This window comes from Felis catus, chromosome E1, assembly GCF_018350175.1.
Source record: "Felis catus isolate Fca126 chromosome E1, F.catus_Fca126_mat1.0, whole genome shotgun sequence".
Classification (NCBI taxonomy): Eukaryota; Metazoa; Chordata; class Mammalia; order Carnivora; family Felidae; genus Felis; species Felis catus.
Genome location: NC_058381.1, coordinates 23,838,320 through 23,857,625, shown reverse-complemented (window position 1 = coordinate 23,857,625; position 19,306 = coordinate 23,838,320). Strand labels below are relative to the sequence as shown.

At 39.5% G+C, this 19,306-nt stretch overlaps 2 protein-coding genes across 7 annotated transcripts in view; one reads left to right on the top strand and one right to left on the bottom strand.

Moving 5' to 3' along the window:
• Positions 1–1,307, bottom strand: part of ACACA (acetyl-CoA carboxylase alpha) — a 280,099-nt gene extending 278,792 nt beyond the window's left edge. Inside the window, exon 1 of the mRNA XM_006940119.5 lies at positions 1,187–1,307. The gene's annotated coding sequence lies outside the window, so the exon portion shown is untranslated. The remainder of the gene's footprint in view (positions 1–1,186) is intronic.
• Positions 1,308–1,742: 435 nt separating this feature from the next.
• Positions 1,743–19,306, top strand: part of TADA2A (transcriptional adaptor 2A) — a 52,562-nt gene continuing 34,998 nt past the window's right edge. For 4 of the 6 annotated variants that reach the window (XM_023243549.2, XM_023243550.2, XM_023243548.2 and 1 more), the window contains exons 1-4: positions 1,743–1,851; positions 4,002–4,125; positions 13,408–13,514; positions 14,532–14,591. In XM_023243549.2, coding sequence (XP_023099317.1) covers positions 4,101–4,125; positions 13,408–13,514; positions 14,532–14,591 — 192 coding nt within the window. In that variant the 5' untranslated portion in view covers positions 1,743–1,851; positions 4,002–4,100. Of the gene's footprint in view, positions 1,852–2,101; positions 2,246–4,001; positions 4,126–12,293; positions 12,407–13,407; positions 13,515–14,531; positions 14,592–19,306 lie in introns of those variants that run through there. The other 2 variants (XM_045044075.1, XM_019817548.2) reach the window with 2 other exon arrangements.

Genomic DNA, 19,306 nt, shown 5'->3' with positions numbered 1-19,306 from the left:
ATCCACACTCCTTGGCAAAATAAGTTTTCCGAATTGTTAAACCCTAAATAAAAGTTTCCTTCAGTCAAAAAAACAAACAAACAAACAAAAAAACGATTACTCTTTTGCTCTTAACCCTTCCATGATACTCTACCACATCCTTCCAAAATCCAAAGTCCAACCATGGCTTACGAGATGATGCATGATCTGGTTTCTGCCTTTTCCCAACTTATTTCCCTAATTTGCTGTGCTGCAGCCACATCGGTCTCCTTGCTTCTTCTCCAACAAGTCAAGCAAGTCCCTATCTCAGAGCCACTGCAATTTGCGGCTTCTCTTCTAGAATAGTTTCCCTCTGGAAACCCACGTGCTGCTTTCTTGTTTAATGATTAGGTTTCTGCTTATGTGCTCTTTCAATTAAGAGGCCTTCCTTGTCTACCTCATCTAAAAGGCCATGCCCACATCATTCTTATGCCTTCATTCTGATTTATTTTTCCTCATAAACTTGACACATTACTGCACATTATTATCTAGCAGTACGTGTACTGTTTTGTCAATCTCTCCCACTATTATATGAGGCAGAGACTGTTTTGTTCACTGCTGAATTCTCAGCACCTATAACAGTGCTCATTAAACATTTGTTGAAAAAACGACTGAATAGGTTTTCTGATTTACATCAAATGTAAAACTACATTATAATGTATCTACTGGCATGATGCATAGGAAAATGTCTAGAAGACTGTAACCAAAATGTTAACTGCTTATTTAACACCAGTAGAAGCTGGTTTTCACATTATTTTCGCTTGTGTGAATTTTCTGATTATTTTTCAGATGAATTTGTAGTATTCATATACTGAAAGATGAATAAAGAGGCTACACCGGCAGAAAATGCAAATGAATTCAAACAGAGGTTGGGCATTTTTATGAAACAGACTTCTAAACAGATGTAACCGCGTAACGGTGAAATTAACCACGGCTTGAATCCCCTTCCCAACACTTCCTAGCCCCGTGATCCCAAGTTATTTATAAGCCAGTCTCCACGTCTTCACCTGGAAAATGGGGATAATAATAGTGCCTACCTCACAAGGTTGAAGATTAAAATGACACCATGGATGTAAGCGCCTTTGTACAATGCCTGGCATGCAATAAACACTCGACAAATGGTAGCTATTATAATAATTAGTAGTAGTAAAAAGATGTTGGGACGTACCTAGCCCTCAAGATTGACATCAGAGTGGACCACCACATCCTCTCATCATTGCGCCTCTATCTGGGCCCCTAAAGCCCAAAGAGGGGATGGTCCTTTCCAAAGAAGAGAATTTCGACGTTCCAGAAGCATCTGAATAAAACGTACCCTGTTTACCCTTACACCATTCAGTCAGTCTGGTTAATCCACGAGCAGCACTGCAAAACCCGACTGGCCCCAGTTTCCTTCGCTGCAACAGGGGCGGGGGGTGGGAATGTTAGAAACACAAAAGCAGGACGGTACCGGACCGCTCCACCTCACCGCACTCTGGCGCGGATCGAACGGCGCCACGCACCGGTAAGCCTCTGGCGACCCGCAACGCGCCACACGCAAAAGTGACTGCTGCCCGGACTCAAGTCAGGCAAGCTACTCAGTCAGCCCTACCCCTCTCCGGGCCTCTGCCAGAGGACCGCGGCGGGCGCGCGGCGAAGCCTGGGCGCGGGCCGAGGGGGCGGAGGGGGCGGCGGGGGCGGCGGCGGCGACGGCGACGGTGACGGCGGGGCCGCGAAGGCAGGGGAAGGGCGGCGGCGGCGGCGCGCTCGCGTCTGTGCCGCTCGGGAACGAGCACGCACGCCCGGGGGCGCGCGCGGCAGGCGGCACCGCGGCGCGGAAGAAAGGGACGCGACGAGGTGAGGCACGAGGCGTTGTGGGGTGGGTGGCAACGGGGCGCTACCTCTCTGGCGGCGGAGGGGGTGACGGGGGCCGCGAGTTGCGGCGGGGGAGGGGTCGGGCGTTGAGCCCTGGCGGCTTAGGGGACAAGGCGGGTGGATGGTGAGGGGAGGTGTGGGGCGACGCCGCGCTTGGGGGAGGGCGGCGCGGGCCCGGCCTGACCCCTCGGCCCCGCCTGGCGGCTAGTCTGGCGCGCCCCGCCCCCTGGGCGGCCCTAGGCGGCAGTGAGCGGCTTAGAGCTTCGGGATTCCTGTCTGTACAGTGGCGCGCCTAATTACGCTAGCAACAACAGCTCTGGGCCATGCACCTGACGGACGTTACTTTTCCAGTCTGCAAGTAGGCCTCGCACACTAGGTAGGAGCTGAGGCCGACTGAGGCTCAGGTGAAATGACTTGCCCAAGATCACACAGTTCAATAAGGAACGAAGCGAGGAACTCATCCTTGTTTGCAAAATTCCAAAGATTGCACCAATCCAAAGATTGCACACAGAACGCCGTTCTTCACAGTGCCTGCCTTCCTTCTCCCAGTGACTTTGAATTTGGCAGATGTTAATCTGGAGCCACCACCCATCCTTTCATGGATGTTAGTGTCAGAAATATCTCTTGTGAGAAGAAAGGAGGGGAAAAAAGAAAATTACGCTTATTGCGATATTGCGATTGTGATGTGGAGTGTTTATACATCCTTTATTTGATCATTTCTGTTGACCTCTGTTGAAATGTCCCTTTTGTTCACAATCGTTAAGACATTGTGCAGATAGTAGTCTCAGAGCTTCCTTCTTTAAAAAAGCAGCATGCCTGAGAAGGTTGGGAGGATTCAAAGATAATCCACATACAGTGGTACAACGGTACCTGGCACGTAAGAAAAGTTCAGTAAATGTTGGCCATTATTTTATTACTGAGTACATAATACCTCTTGCTAAAGCCATTTTTCTTCAGAGACTAACTCCCTGGGACTAGAGCAGGCAGAGAACCATCCTATCCCAGCCCATTTCAGAAAAGACAAGTTGTTGCTAGCCAATGCTATCTGAATGTCATATGACTTAATGATTAATTATACCTTAAGCTCAGAATACCAGGTTAAAGAAGTCACTCCAAGAGAACTACAGATGAACATTTAGTTAAAACTAACATTTGTCCATTACATTTTCTTTATTGAGTTCCTTCTCTGTGTTTGCACTTCAAAGCATGCAGATGTGTATTGGATAGTAGTCCCTGCTTTCATTTAGTCTAGAAATGGAAAAAATATGCATCCAGAGGTAATCCTCACAAAGTAGAATGAAAAATGTCAGAAAGGAGATAGCTAAGGAGCTATGTGACTATAGAAGAAAGGTGGATATTTTCTTGGCTTAGTGTGAAATATGATTTCATTTCTACCTTCAAGAAAATACTTTGTACATTGTACAAACATTAAGTACTTGTTCAAAGAGTAAGTGAACAAATGTATGTTGTAATAGACAGGGTTCCTTGGTTTCTACTAAAAGAAACTCATTCATATTAAACTATTATTAGAGAGGTAGAGAAATGAGAAGAAAAACTAAACAGTTGGGCCACCCTTGGGGATGGGGATCTCAACAGCCAGAGCTCATGGACCAAATTCTTTGATTAGTGAATGACTGGGCTCCAACTGCCTTCTTCCTTACATGTCTTACTGAAGATTCAGATTTCCATAAGATAGCTGGTTGCTTTAGCTGTGGGGATGAAGTATAGAGTATTGTGATTGGGAAACTGACTCATCCACATTTCATATCGTTCTAGTGGGGTTACCAAAGGAAAGAGTGTTAAGGAGAGAAGTAATACTGGGTAGAGAGAAACAGTAGTTGTGTATTAGAGATATATAACCTTTATAAAGGGCTTACTGTGGATAATGTACCAGGTACCATGGTACATTATTTATATGGATTTTGGTATTTAATCCTCACGATAACTCTAGGAAGTAGATACTGTTTATCATACCCACTTTACAGACGAGGAAATAGGCTTATAGAGGTAAAATAATTTGCTTATCATTACAAAACTAGGATGTGGCAGAATTGAGTACATTGCATCATCTTCTCTGTATCTTATTTCTTTGAATTATTTCCTGATTGGTGTGCCACTTTGTATGTTCATAGGAGGGCATCAAGCTTTGGTGTATGTTTTGGCCAGTTCTGACTTTTTGAAGGAGCACTGCATTGAGGAAGATCAAAACAAGATTGTTTGCAAATTAGAGAATGGACCGTTTGGGTTCCTTCAGCAGTAAGTATAGTGGGAACAAGTCCCAGGCGAATATTAACAGCAAATTGAAGTAGAATTGATCAAAGAAGAAAAATAAGCACTTTGAAGTTAAAGCCCTGAGAATCTGATCCTAAAGGAATAACGGTATCAAATCAGAATAAAATTAACAATATTTAGGGGCACCTGGGAGGTTCAGTCGGTTAATGTCTGACTCTTTGTTTTGGCTCAGGTCATGATCTCACAGTTTGTGGAATCAAGCCCTGAATCAGGTTCTGTGCTGATAGAGTGGAGCCTACTTGGGATTCTCTCTCCCTCTCTCTCTGTCCCTCTCTCATTCGCTCTATCAAAATAAATAAATAAACTTAAAAAAGTTAACAATACTTATTGATTGTCCACGAAACAAATAACATAAACATTTCACTCTAGGTCTCATAAGAAAACTGTGCTCAGGCATAGTATGATTAACCTGCAATTAGACTTAAGAAAGCAGTTGAATTACTCTTTAGAACAAGAACATATTTCAGATGCCTTGATAAGAAACAATGTCAGTGTGGGGCGCCTGGGTGACTCAGTCAGTTGAGCGACCTACTTTGGCTCAGGTCATGATCTCATAGCTCATGAGTTCGAGCCCCGCGTTGGGCTCTGTGACAGCTCAGAGCCTGGAGCCTGCTTCAGATTCTGTCTCCTCTCTCTGCCCCTCCCCTGCTTGCTGTCTCTCTCTCTCAAAAATAAATAAAAACATTAAAAAGAAAAAAAAAAAAAGAACATCAGTGGTAGGATAAAAGACATGCTCCTCTCCCCCTTCTCTTTTAAAAAGGTGGAACTTGTGTTCTAAGAGTGAACCACTATAGTAATACAGAGAATTATGGTATATGTGTAAAATAAATTCAGGCAGCTACAGCTATGGAGAAGAAAATATACTGTCTTTTCTTTGTTTCTGATAAGAGATTTGGCAGAAATCGGAATTCTATTGTTAGGTATTAGTAGTGTCCCAATGAGAAGAAATAAAAAGGCACTTTTGGGTGTTGTTTCCTCTTCAGCAGTTTCTTTTTCTTTTTCTTTTTTTTAACGTTTATTCATTTTTGAGAGACGGAGCGTGAGTGGGGGAGAGGCAGGGAAAGAGGGAGACACAGAATCTGAAGCAGGCTCCAGGCTCCGAGCTGTCAGCACAGAGCTTGATGGAGGGCTCGAACCCACGGACCATGAGATCATGACCTTGAGTCAGAGGCCCAACTGACTGAGCCACCCAGGCTCCCCTCTTTTTTTTTTTTTAATGTTTATTTAGTTTTGAGAGAGGGGGAATCCCAAACAGGCTCCACACTGTCAGTGCAGAGCCTGATGGGGGAGCTCAATCCCACGAACTGTGAGATCATGACCTGAGCCAAAATCAAGTGATGCTCAACCATCCAAGCTACCCAGGAGCCCCTCAGCAATTTACTTTACTTTACTTTACTTTACTTTACTTTATTTTATTTTATTTTATTTTATTTTATTTTATTTTATTTTATTTTATTTTTAAATATATGAAATTTATTGTCAAATTGGTTTCCATACAACATCCAGTGCTCATCCCAAACATGCCCTCTTCAATACCCATCACCCACCCTCCCCTCCCTCCCACCCCCCATCAGCCCTCAGTGTGTTCTCATTTTTTAAGAGTCTCTTATGCTTTGGCTCTCTCCCACTCTAACCTCTTTTTTTTTTTTTTCCTCCCCTCCCCCATGGGTTCCTGTTAAGTTTCTCAGGATCCACATAAGAGTGAAACCATATGGTATCTGTCTTTCTCTGTATGGCTTATTTCACTTAGCATCACACTCTCCAGTTCCATCCACATTGCTACAAAAGGCCATATTTCATTTTTTCTCATTGCCACGTAGTATTCCATTGTGTATATAAACCACAATTTCTTTATCCATTCATCAGTTGATGGACATTTAGGCTCTTTCCATAATTTGGCTATTGTTGAGAGTGCTGCTATGAACATTGGGGTACAAGTGCCCCTATGCATCAGTACTCCTGTATCCCTTGGGTAAATTCCTAGCAGTGCTATTGCTGGGTCATAGGGTAGGTCATTTTTTAATTTTTTGAGGAACCTCCACACTGTTTTCCAGAGTGGCTGCACCAGTTTGCATTCCCACCAACAGTGCAAGAGGGTTTCTTTTTCTCCACATCCCCTCCAGCATCTATAGTCTCCTGATTTGTTCATTTTGGCCACTCTGACTGGCATGAGGTGATACCTGAGTGTGGTTTTGATTTGTATTTCCCTGATGAGGAGCGACGTTGAGCATCTTTTCATGTGCCTGTTGGCCATCCGGATGTCTTCTTTAGAAAAGTGTCTATTCATGTTTTCTGCCCATTTCTTCACTGGATTATTTGTTTTTCAGGTGTGGAATTTGGTGAGCTCTTTATAGATTTTGGATACTAGCCCTTTGTCCAATATGTCATTAGCAACTATCTTTTCCCATTCCGTTGGTTGCCTTTTAGTTTTGTTGATTGTTTCCTTTGCTGTGCAGAAGCTTTTTATCTTCATGAGGTCCCAATAGTTCGTTTTTGCTTTTAATTCCCTTGCCTTTGGGGATGTGTCAAGTAAGAAATTGCTATGGCTGAGGTCAGAGAGGTCTTTTCCTGTTTTCTCCTCTAGGGTTTTGATGGTTTCCTGTCTCACATTCAGGTCCTTTATCCATTTTGAGCTTATTTTTGTGAATGGTGTGAGAAACTGGTCTAGTTTCAATCTTCTGCATATTGCTGTCCAGTTCTCCCAGCACCATTTGTTAAAGAGGCTGTCTTTTTTCCATTGGATATTCTTTCCTGCTTTGTCAAAGATTAGTTAGCCATACTTTTGTGGGACTAGTTCTGGGGTTTCTAATCTATTCCATTGGTCTATGTGTCTGTTTTTGTGCCAGTACCATGTTGTCTTGATGATTACAGCTTTGTAGTAGAGGCTAAAGTCTGGGATTGTGATGCCTCCTGCTTTGGTCTTCTTCAAAATTACTTTGGCTATTCGGGGCCTTTTGTGGTTCCATGTGAATTTTAGGATTGCTTGTTCTAGCTTCGAGAAGAATGCCCTCAGCAATTTCTTAAAAAGCCTCTTATTTACTCTGTCATCATACTCCTATAAAATTAAGACAGAATGAAGTCTTCAAACACATTTAGTTCAAATCTCTCATTTTACATATGGAAAAAACCTGAATGAATTTTTCTAATGCTGGAAGTGTAAACAGAAACCACTCCTGTTTCCCTTTTTAAGATAATTTTTAGGGGCACCTGGGTGGTGCAATCAGTTAAGTGTCTGACTCTGGGTTTCAGCTCAGGTCATGATCTCAACAGTTTGAGTTCGAGCCCCTACTTGAAATTCTCTTTCCCTCTCTCTGCTGCTCCCCTGCTCATGTCCTCTGTCTCTCAAAATAAATAAACTTAAAAAAATTAAAAAATATAAAATAAAATAATTTTGAAACTTTTATGGAACTTTTTTTCTGGAAATAATTTCAAACTTACAGGAAAGTTAGAAGAATAAGAATCATACAAATAATCCCCATACACTTGTTAACTTCTTACTCATTTGCACATATTCTCTTTCTTTATAAGTATATAAATATGTATATTAGATTTAATATATATTTATATACTGTATTATATACTTATGGGTAGACAGAGATACCCCATTTTTTCTTCAGAGTCATTTAAAGGTAAGGGACATAGATCATGTCCCTTTACCCCTAAGTACTTTATTGCTTATTTCCTAAGAATAGGGATATTCTGTTTTATAACTTCAGTAATCAACTTTAGTGAACTTAATATCAATAAAGTACTTTTATCCAGCCTACCATCTGTTGTTCAGTTTTGTAAGCTTGACTCAACAATGTCCTTTATGGTGTTTTTTTCATTCCAGTACAGGATATAGTCAGGGGTCAGGTCTAACATTAAGTTGCTAAGTTTCTTTAGCCTTCTTTAAGTTGAAACATTTCCACAGCCTTTGTCTTTAGTCACATTGATACTTTTTTTTTTTTTTTAATGTTTATCTTACTTTTGAGAGAGAGGGAGACACAGAATCTGAAACAGTCTCCAAGTTCCAAGGTGTCAGCACACTGATGCGGGGTTCGAACCCACGAACCATGAGATCATGACCTGTGCTGAAGTCAGACACTCAACCGACTGAGCCACCCAGGTGCCCCCATGATGTTGATACTTTTGAAGAATACAGGCCCACCCTTCCTCCCTCCCCCTTTTTAAAATAGAGGTTTCTCGTTTTGGGTTTGTTTGGGTCTTACTCTACCCCTCGTTGGTGATAATGGTTTGAAGACCCAGTCATGGTGTTTGTTTTTCTCCACTGTATACTTTGTATTTTTCTCTTGCATATAATAAATAATCCATAGGAAGACACTTTCAGGCCATAAAATATCTTGCTCCTCATCAAATTTCTCCTTAGATTTAGCATCCATTATGATTTTTGCCTGATCCAATCTTTACTGTCATGGTTGTAAAATGATGTTTTTTCCCCCCAAATCCAGCACTCTCCAAATTTGCTAGTTAGCACTTATATAATCTGTTTATATAATTATATGTATTACAGATAATATATATAATGATATGTGTTTATAATTTTTTGATTATATAATCAAGACACCTCCCATCTCCCTTATTTATTTGACTTAAGTGTGGACACATGAATTCCTATTTTCAAGAGTTTATAATTCATTATTATACTTAATTACTTTGGTTCTCAGATTGTCCCAATTTGACCACTGTGAGAGCTCCTTCATTCTGTCTCCTGCATCCTTGTGACATAACACCCATCACTTTTTTGAGCATCTCCTTACTTTTTGGCTATATGTTCCAGGTGCATCTTGTATCTCCCCTGCCCCAGCCCTGGAATTAGCCACTTCTCTGAGGAGCCCTGGTCCTTTTAGGGGAATGACATTAGAGACCAAGATCTAGTCATTTTTCATTGCTACTAGCATGTCTTTATCTTGGTCCTTTGGCCCACAGAGCTCTGAAATATGTGTATGTATGCTGTGTACGTATATACCAGCATACATTATATCTGTTCATACATACACTTTTAAGAAATCGTGAGTTCACACTGATACATCCCATTCATCTTCATAGACTTTTTTCTTGTTTTCTCCCATTCTTTATTTGTATGTCCTTTCCTCAGTGAGAAACTTGACTCCCAACATCAGCACATTTACTCATTTGCTCAGTTTTTTAATACATCCAAAATTATTTCAGAATTGCTTTTCACATACCGCTACATGTAACAGACCTACTTCAACAAGTTCAGGATTTGTTTGCAATTCTCCCCTGCATCACCCAAGAATATCCCCTATTCGTATGATTAAATGTTCATAAGTTACTTGGATTTTTTTTTCCTTTTCAGTGTGGTTATAGTATTCTTTTGAAGTACTATCGGGTTCATTTGTTGATTCTGCTTTTCGTTTTCCCTTTTTATATTTATTTGTTTTTTGTAAATTTGTATAACATATACTTCCAAAAATCAAAACTATACAAAAATATATATTTAGAGAATTGTTACTCCTTTTTGTGTCTCTTCCACTCCATTCCATCACCTCCCCACCCCTTTGTAGGTGTCTAACTTCATTGTTTTCTAGTTTATCTGTCCTTTATTTCTTTTTGCAAAGAAAAGCAGACATACATGTGTTTGGGTTTTTCCCCCCTCTCATTTCTTACAGGAAAGGTAGCATCCTATGTAAGTTTTTTTGCAGTTTGGTTTTTTTCACTTAATAGTATCTTCTTGGAAATACTATATTAGATTGTAAAGGTCATTGTTGGATATCTAGGTAGTATTTTGTAATTTACAAATAATGTTCTAATGCATTCCTATTAGCAGTATATGAGAATACCTATTTCTCTACATTCTTAGTAAGAGTGTATTATCAAGCTTTTGAATTTTTGCCAATCTGATGGGTGAGAAATTCTATCTCTATAGCTTTCTCTTATGAGTGCAGTTGAGTGTCATTTCATATGTTTGAGGGCCATTTTTAAATTTTCTCCCTTTTTTCTAGTTATTCATTTCTTTTGCAATAGGATTTTTGTTCTTTTTTCCCCCTCAGTTTTTATTTTATTTTATTTTTTTTAATGTTTATTTACTTTTGAGAGAGAGAGAGAGAGAGAGAGAGAGACCATGAGTTGAGGAGGGGGTAGAGAGAGAGAGGGAGACGCAAAAGCCGAAGCAACCTCCAGGCTCTGAGCTGTCAGCACAGAGCTGGATGTGGGGCTCGAACTCGAACCATGAGATCATGACCTGAGCCGAAGTCGGACGCTTAACAGACTGAGCCACCCAGGCACCTCTCCCCCTCAGTTTTTAAAAGTTCTTTGTATATCGGGGACTTTAGCCCTTTATCTGTAATACGTTTGCAAATAATTTCTTCTAGGCTACTTGCCTTTTTTATCTTGCTTATGGTATTTTTTGCCCTGGAAGTTTTTTGTTCCTGTTATTTATGTAGTCAAACTTACTGACCTTTTATTGCCTTTAGATTTTGAATGATGGCAAAAAAGTCTTTCCATACTCCTAGGTTATAGACAAGTTGAAGAATGTCTCTGCGAAGGAGAGTTTGGCTACATGTATCAAAAACCCTCTGTAGGCTTGACAGTTCTAGAAAAATATATTTTCTGAGGAATACAGCAGCATTCTTCGTAATAGTGAAAAGTTGGAAACAACATAAATGCCCATCAGTAGGGAACTGGTTAGATTTGTTGTTTTCAGCCTTACAAGACCCCATGTTTTCTTTTTAGAATATTTTTAGAGCCCCTTCACTCTTTGGAGAGGAAATACACAGATAACATAGCACATCTACACCCATGATTTTAAAGAAACAGAAATAATAACGCCCTAACTATAATACAAAGGATAAATAAAAGAGAATAATGAACTAATGTAATTTATAATAAAATAATATGTATCTCAATATGCTTGGACACGATTTCAGTAGAAGACATAATAATGACAAGTAGTCAGATGCTTAACACCCATATTTTGAATCATTGTGCATCTTACAACTACAAAAGCACAGTGATTCATGTGTGTTGTATTGGTGACTCAGAAACCCTACAAGCTTGAATAACTCTTGGTAAAGTTCTGAACAAAACAAGATATAATCTCCTGTAGAAGTATGTGCAGTTGCCTTCTTAGAAAATTAAATGTATTTTAAAACTATCAAAAACATTTTGTTTTATATGCAATATGGAATTAAGTTCTAGGTCATGTAATTATGAACAGGTTTTTCACCACCTTGAATGTCTGTTGGGACATTTGAAAGTTATGTAGGACACAGGCCACTTTTTTGTTGTGTAGGTATGTCTTGAGTCTTGTAGGATATCTAGCATCCATGGTCCCAAACCTGCTAAATGCCAGTAGTGCTCTCTAGTCATTGTGGCCAACGAAAAAACATTTCCTCAGATTTCCAAAATGCCTTCTTACGGAGCAGTGGAAAACCATTAGGTTAGATGGTTGTTACAATGGAATATTATTCATCCATTAAAAAGAACGATGTATGTGTACTATCACGAAAGATGTTTGACAGTATATTGTCGAGTGAAAAAAAAAGGCTACAAAACATCGTGTATGGTATCTCACTTTTGTTAAATATATATACACACATACATAAAAGACTAGAAATCAAAATATTAATAGAGGATGACTATGCCTTTGTTGCCTAAAATTTTTTAACTATAAATTGGATTTTTACTAAATAATCCCTTCTTGGGGCACCTAGGTGGCTCAGTAGGTTAAGCATCTGACTCTTGATTTCGTCTCAGGTCATAGTCTCCCGGTTGTGAGATCGAGCCCCATGTCGAGCTCTCCACTAAGTGTGGAGCCAGTTTAAGATTCTCTCTCTTCCTCTGTACCTCTCTCCTGCTCACAAGTGGTCTCTCTCTATAAAAAAATAAAAAATTACTTCTTGATGTAAAGGTTTAAAAGCTCTTTTACTTGGGTCCAGGACTGACTTTTTTTCCTGAAGAAAGAAAAACAAGCTTACATCATTAAAATAAAAGAATGTGAGGAAGAAGGTAATTTGGTAAAAATTGTCATCTGACTTAATATAAAACAATTTTTGTTGTTCTATGTCAAAATTTAAAATGGGAGAAGTGGGGTAGTTGCTGTTCCCTATATTTATTTTGAAGCTATTGCCAGAAGGATTATGTTTCTTTCCCCTGTTATTTTCCTCCAGGTCTTCATTTAGAAACAAATGAAAAGAACAATAAATAATCAGCACTTGAAGGAGGGAAAGGTGCCTTGAAGAGTGTTTCTTGGACTCTAGGAAGGAAAATGCTATTACAGAATGTGAGAAATCCTGCCCTAGGCTATAAGCAAATTAAATCCTTTCATCTTCCTTCAAAGCCTGTATTTTCTTAAGACTTCTGCTGTTGATCATAGGGAACTACTTGGCTAAGTTGCCCTAACTCTAGAGGGGCAGAGTTTGGAGCAACCAGGGACACACATATCGGCCTTTAAATCACTTGAAAGAGTTTGGATTGTACTTCTTGCCTTAATATTTCAGAGATGATATGGTCATTGGAAATGGAGGAAGGTCTGCTTTGTTCTCTGCTGTGAGAGAAAGGAAGGGAGCTTTCCTGGGTTTAAATTTCAACTCAGATATAAAGTTGTATATCCCAAGACATTTATTTATTTGTTTGTTACATTTATTCATTCATTTTGAGAGAGAGTGAGAGACAGAATCCCAAGCTCAGTGTGGGGCTCAAACTCATGAACCTTGAGATCATGACCCAGGATGAAATGAAGAGTTGGATACTCAACCGACTGAGCGTCCCAGGCACCCCTCAAGCCCTCAAGACATACATTTAAAGTTTTTCCCTCCAACTTTCATTATGAAAATTTGCAAACTTAAGGAAAAGTTGAAAGAACACTACAGTGATTACTTGTTGGCTGCTACCTACATTTAACAATCATTAACATTTTGTCAGATTTGTTTTACCTAGGAATACCTATGTGTTGTATAGGTATGTGACATTTTCTCCCTTGCAGAAATAACGGGGGGGGGGGGGGGGGGGCTTGTGTTTGTAATTTCTCTGCAGGGGAAATTACTTATCTACTTAAATGCTATGTATAGTAGTAGATACTACTGTAGGAAGAAACAAAGCTGCCCTGAAGAAAAAGGAACATAATTTTCGTTTTTTCTTACTTAGAATGAGCTCATCTTGTTTCCAAGACAAATGGAGTCTTCCGTGTAGCTCACCACCTGTATGGTTATTTGCAAATTTTCACCTTCTTGGCACTTAAGGTAATCATGTTTTGAAACTAGTATATTTTTCTTTTTGTTCTAGATGATCCCTCTGATAAACCACCTTGCCGAGGCTGCTCCTCCTACCTCATGGAGCCTTACATCAAGTGTGCTGAATGTGGGCCACCCCCTTTTTTCCTCTGCTTACAGGTAACTCATTAAGGACATGCTTGCTTCTCCTGGCTTAATTTTATGGATATAGTAAATTCAGAGATCACTGTAGATTATTCAGAAGGATCATACTTTCTTAAATCAGTTCCTTCTACTTTGTCTTTCATTACACATTTTATCAGTGAAAAGTTGGGGAATAGAGCAGATGAATGACACAAACTGTTGAATATCCCACATTTCTGTATCAACCTAATGCTCAAAACTGTTTTTGCCAATAGATTTAAAGTATTGAGATACAGGAAACAGAATTGGAGGATTATTCCTTTTGATGGCACCTATGACATTGTTTATTGTCTTACTGCAGAGTGGTCTTTGGGCAGGTGACAAACAAGGGAATAATCATTCTGTAATTGATGATAATAATAATAGTAATTATAAGTGCTTACTCTATTGTCAGACACTCTTTTGAGTAATTTATATGAATTAACCTTTAGTTTATCACTATAACCCTATGAAGTAGGTATGATTAGCATCCCCATTTTATAGAGGAAACTCAGGCAAAGAGAGGTTAAGTAATTTACTCAAGGTCACACAGCAAATACATATTTTATTGGACCCAGGACACTGTTGATTATATGAAGCATCCCAGTTTTAGAAATGTTAAATGGCTGATGGAAGTTGTAATATACTTTTTATTACAAGATGAATCCTCATTTCACAGTTTTAAAATATAAAAAAAATACATGTCTCAGAGTTGCCTAAATACTTTAAGTATGGAGCCAGGATTCAAATTTAGTCCATCTGATTCCAGGGCTTATGCTGTAATCAAAAGAGAAGATCTCTTAGGAAAAAGTCTGGTTTTTTTCCCCCAGATTGTGAGGGCCACTGAAGAGCTATGGTCATGAACGTAGCCATCCTCTTGTGGCTGTAGACAAAATTGAATGAATTCTTAAAAACTCATCACAAGAGTAGAGTACCCCCAAACCATCTTCTACCCTGTAAGAAAGCATTTCAAAAAGTAGTTTTTTGGTAACTTAATTTTCCTTTCTTTTGCAGTGTTTCACTCGAGGATTTGAGTACAAGAAACATCAAAGTGATCATACTTATGAAATAATGGTAATGATGAAGTTGCAGGGAATTTCCATTCATTTGTCAAGTATTGTACTGAGAATGTATTTTTTTCTTCATCTTCAAGTATCTCCTTGCCTTTTCTTTCCTCTTCTTCCGAATTAGGTAATCATTTCCCAGTGAGTGTTTTTTTTTTTTTTTAAGTTATTTATTTTGAAAGAGAGAGAGAGAGAGTGTGTGTGTGTGCATGTGGGAGGGAGGGGCAGAGAGAGAGAATCCCAAGCAGTCTCCACACTGTTAGCACAGAGCTTGACAGGGGGCTCCATCCAGCGAACCGCAAGGTCATGATCTGAGCCAGAATGAAAAGTCGAAGGCTTAACTGACTGAGCCACCCAGGCACCCTCCCTGCCAGTAAGTGTTTTAGGGTCTTATGGATCTACTAAGGCATTTAAGTCAAAAAATCATTTTATATACTCAGATTTTTGTTTCAAATTTAAAAAGAATTTAAGAGTACTTATTGAGGGACACCTGGCTGGCTCAGTTAGTAGAGCATGACTCTTGATCTTGGTGTTGTGAGTTCGAGCCCCATGTTGAAGGTAGAGTTTATGTTAAATAGTTTTAAAGATTATAAAAAAAAAAAAAAAAAGTAGGGGCATCTGGGTGGTTCAGTCAGTTAAACGTCTGACTCTTGGTTTTAGCTCAGGTCATGATCTCACAGTTCATGGGTTTGAACCCTGAGTCAGGGTCTGCACTAACAGCACAGGGCCTGCTTGGGATTCCCTCTCTCCTCTCTCTCTGCCCTTTTCCGTGTTTGAACTCTATCTCAAAATAAATAAATAAACAAACAAACTTTACCCCAAAATAAATAAATAAAATTTAAAAATGAAAAAAAAATACTTACTGAGTTTTACTGATGTAAGTTTAAGAGGTATAGGGCATTTTAGGTTTACTGATGAACATGTAGTGAATGTATTGTTGCTGTGTTTTGGCTAGTGATACCATGTGGTTCCTGTGGGCAGTAGTGAAGTTTATGTCTGGCACTCCCTCCTCTTGCATTGGAGAAATTAGTTACCCTCTGAGAGTTAAGTTATAAAATGAACATAGAGTGAATGGTATAAGACACAAAATTACTTTGAAGAGACAGACTGGCTTAAAGGCCAGAATAAGACTTGGCAGTAACTTGATTGGTTGTATTGCCACCTCTAAAGAAAGAATGAGAGGCAGATGCTGGTAGTGTCCTTCCAAGTTCTAGTCAGAGGAATGGGCCCTTTAATAAACAAAAATGAATATATGGTCTACCTGGCAGGTATATGTATCTTTGTCAAGATAGTTTTGTCAGTTATTAGAACATTACTCTTAGTTCACCAAGTAGTTTTCTTACATTTGCCCTCCCATTGACTTTTTCTTACAAGAAAGAAGACTGGCTAGGCATCTTAACAGTAATAATTTCACACTGTGGATTAATCCATTGATATTTGTATTAGTTTTCTATTGCTGCCATAGCATATTATCAGAAATTAAGTGGCCTAAGACAACACAAATTTATCATCTTGCAATTCTGTAGGTCAGTAGGCCATTAAGCTCACCCAGCTTGCTATAGGTCCCATAATGTCAAAATGAGGGTATTGCCAGCCTGGGCTTTTATCTAGATGCATTGGGAGAAAGTCTGCTTCCAGTCAGCTTCCAATCTGCTTCCATTCTCACTCAGATTATTGACAGTATTCACTGCCTTGAGGTTTTAGGACTGATGCTACTCTCTTCCCTCAATTGGCTGTTGGCCCGGGCTTGCTCTAGGCTTCTAGAGGCCTCACTTCCTCCATATTTGAAGCTAGCAATGGCCAGGAGTTCTTGAGGGTTATTGATGAAATGCCTAGAGCCCCTCTGACCTCTCCTGCCTATCTTTGCTGAATTTCTCCAACTCTCCTGCCTCCCTTCTTCTTCTTTTTTTTTTTTTTAAAGGAAATTTTATTTGTTTATTATAAGTAATCTCTACACACAAGGGGCTTGAATTTACAACCTCGAGATTAAGAGTCTCATCTTCTTCCAACTAAGCCAGCCAGGTGCCCTTCTCTTGTCTCCCTCTTCTACTTTTTTTTTTTTTAAGTATGTTTATTTAGAGAGATCAGAGTGTGAGTGGGGGAGGAGCAGAGAGGGGAGAGAGAGAGAGAGAGAGAGAGAGAGAGAGAGAGAGAGAGAGAGAGAGAGAGAGAGAGAGAAAGAATCCCAAGCAGGCTCCGTGCTGTTAGCACAGAGCACCACACAGGGCTTGATTCAGAGCTTACAGTTCATGAGACCATGACATGAGCCAAAACCAAGAGTCCCCGCTTATTCGACTGAGCCACCCAGGCGCCCCTCCATCTTTTACTTTTAAAGGCTCCTGCGATTACATTGGGCCCACCTGAATTATCCAGGCTGCTCTCCCTATTTTAAGGTCAACTGATTAGTGCCTTAATCCCATCAGCATAATCCCATCAGCAGTATCTAGTTAGTATTTGATTGAATAATGAGGGATCAGGAATCTTGGGAGGAAAGGGGCACATCTTTGGAATTCTGCCTACCAAAGTGCCATAATGTATCTACTTCAGTCTCTTAAAAGTTTAGAAAGGGTTGATTTTAGCATCTCTGAGTCTGATTATTTGTGGGGTCCTGTTTAAGATGAGTTTCTGGGCCTACAATGCTGAGACTCAGAGCCTGGTCCATAATTAATTAAAGAAATGCTCCTTAGTAAGAGTTCTTGGCAACCAACTGGCTAGACTTCGGCTGTCTCTCTCTTAACACTTTCAGTCTTCTAAATAGTTTCTCCACTCACTGTAAGATTTGGAATAAATTTTTTTTATATTAGACTTTGTTTCATGGAGCATTTATAGCAAAAATTGAATAGCAAAATTGAGTAGAAAGTATAGGGATTTCCCGTATACTTCTGCCCCCACCCATGCATAGCCTCTCCCATTAGCAACATCCCCCATCAGAGTAGTACATTTATTATAACTGATGAACCTACATTGACACTGCATTGTTATCCAGAGTGCCTGTTTACATCAGAGTTCACTCTTGGTGTTGTACATTCTGTGATGTATATATTACAACTTGGTGTTGTACATTCTGTAATGTAATATATAATGTCACATATCCACCGTTATAATGTCTTATAGAGTAGTTTCATGGCCTTAAAAATCCTCTGTGCCCTGCCTGTTCATCCATCCCCCCGACCCCCCACCTCTGGCAACCACTGATCTTTTTACAGTTTCTATGGTTTTTGAGTTGCTTTTCCCAGAATGTCTTAAAATCGGAATCCTATGGTTTATAGTCTTTCAAATTGACTTCTTTCACTTGATAATACTTGTTTGAGTTTCCTCCATGTCTTTTCAGGCTTGATTGTTTATTTGTTTTTGTTTTTAGCACTAAATAATACTGCATTGTCAGGGACTCCTGGGTGGCTCAGTCGGTTGAGCATCTGACTTTGGCTCAGGTCATGATCTCACAGCTCGTGAGTTCTTGAGCCCTGCCCCTGCGTCGGGATCTGTGCTGACAGCTCAGAGCCTGGAGCCTGCTTCAGATTCTGTGTCTCCCTCTCTCTGCCCTAACCCACTCGCATTCTGTCTCTCTCAAAAATAAATAAACGTAAAAAAAAAATTAAAAATAATACTGCATTGTCTGGACATACCACAGGTTATCCATCCACCTACTACTGAAGGACATCTTGGTTGCTTCCAAGTTTTGGCAATTGTGAATAAAGCTGTTATGAACATTCATGTGCAAGTTTTTGTGTGTACATAAGTTTTCAACTCCTTTGAGTAAATACAAAGGAGTGCAATTGCTGGATCACATGTATGAGTATGTTTAGTTTTGTAAGAAAACCGCCAAACTTGTCTTCTGAAGTGTCAGTATCATTTTGCATCCCCACCAGCAACAATGAGAGTTCCTGTTGCTCCACATCTTTGCCTGCATTTCATACCAGTCATTGTTATGCATTTTTGCCATTCTAATAGGCATATAGTGGCATCTTTTTTAATTGATGTGACATTTCTCTGATAAGATATGATGTGAAACATCTTCTCATATGAAAATTTTTTCCTCTTTTGTCATTGCAAAATAAATGAAGGGTTGGGAGAATATGGTCAAGCTATCTATGACTTTGAGTTCGTTTCACTAACACATCAGATCTTTAGAAAGGTGGTTTATTTTTCTCATATTCACACCAAAATGCCTGGAACCGAAACAGATTTATTCATTTGAATTGTGAAAACAATTCCTTAAAAGATAATTTAGTGTAGGCAGGGTAGATTGATGGTTATCCACTGTAGGAAAAGTGACCATGAGTTCTCTCTAGCTGTTCTGGGCACCTTGCCTTCTGCATAATGCTGAAAGCACTAAATTTCACTCTAAGTCCAATTAATTCTTCTGATTACATCATCCTTTTCTCACATATTCAACACCCATACAAACACATTTCAGAATTCTGCCCTTTGGGGTGTTTTTGGAGGTTCCTAATACTCCCTTTTTTCCTGCAGTCTTATCTATTCCCAGATAAGGAAAAGAAGAATCTTTCCTTCTGTAGGATTGATGACCAAATTTTGGCTTTCTACACATGAAGCCACTAAAAACCTGATTTTTTCCTTTTTTTTTTTCATTTGAAACCACAGAAAACTTCAAATGGTTTTTTAGTACTTTTGTCATCTCACAGTGCTGTATTTTTGGAAGTTACTCATGCTGTGGTAGGTGGTGCATTAATCAAGATTTCTGAGTTCTATGCCTATTTTTGT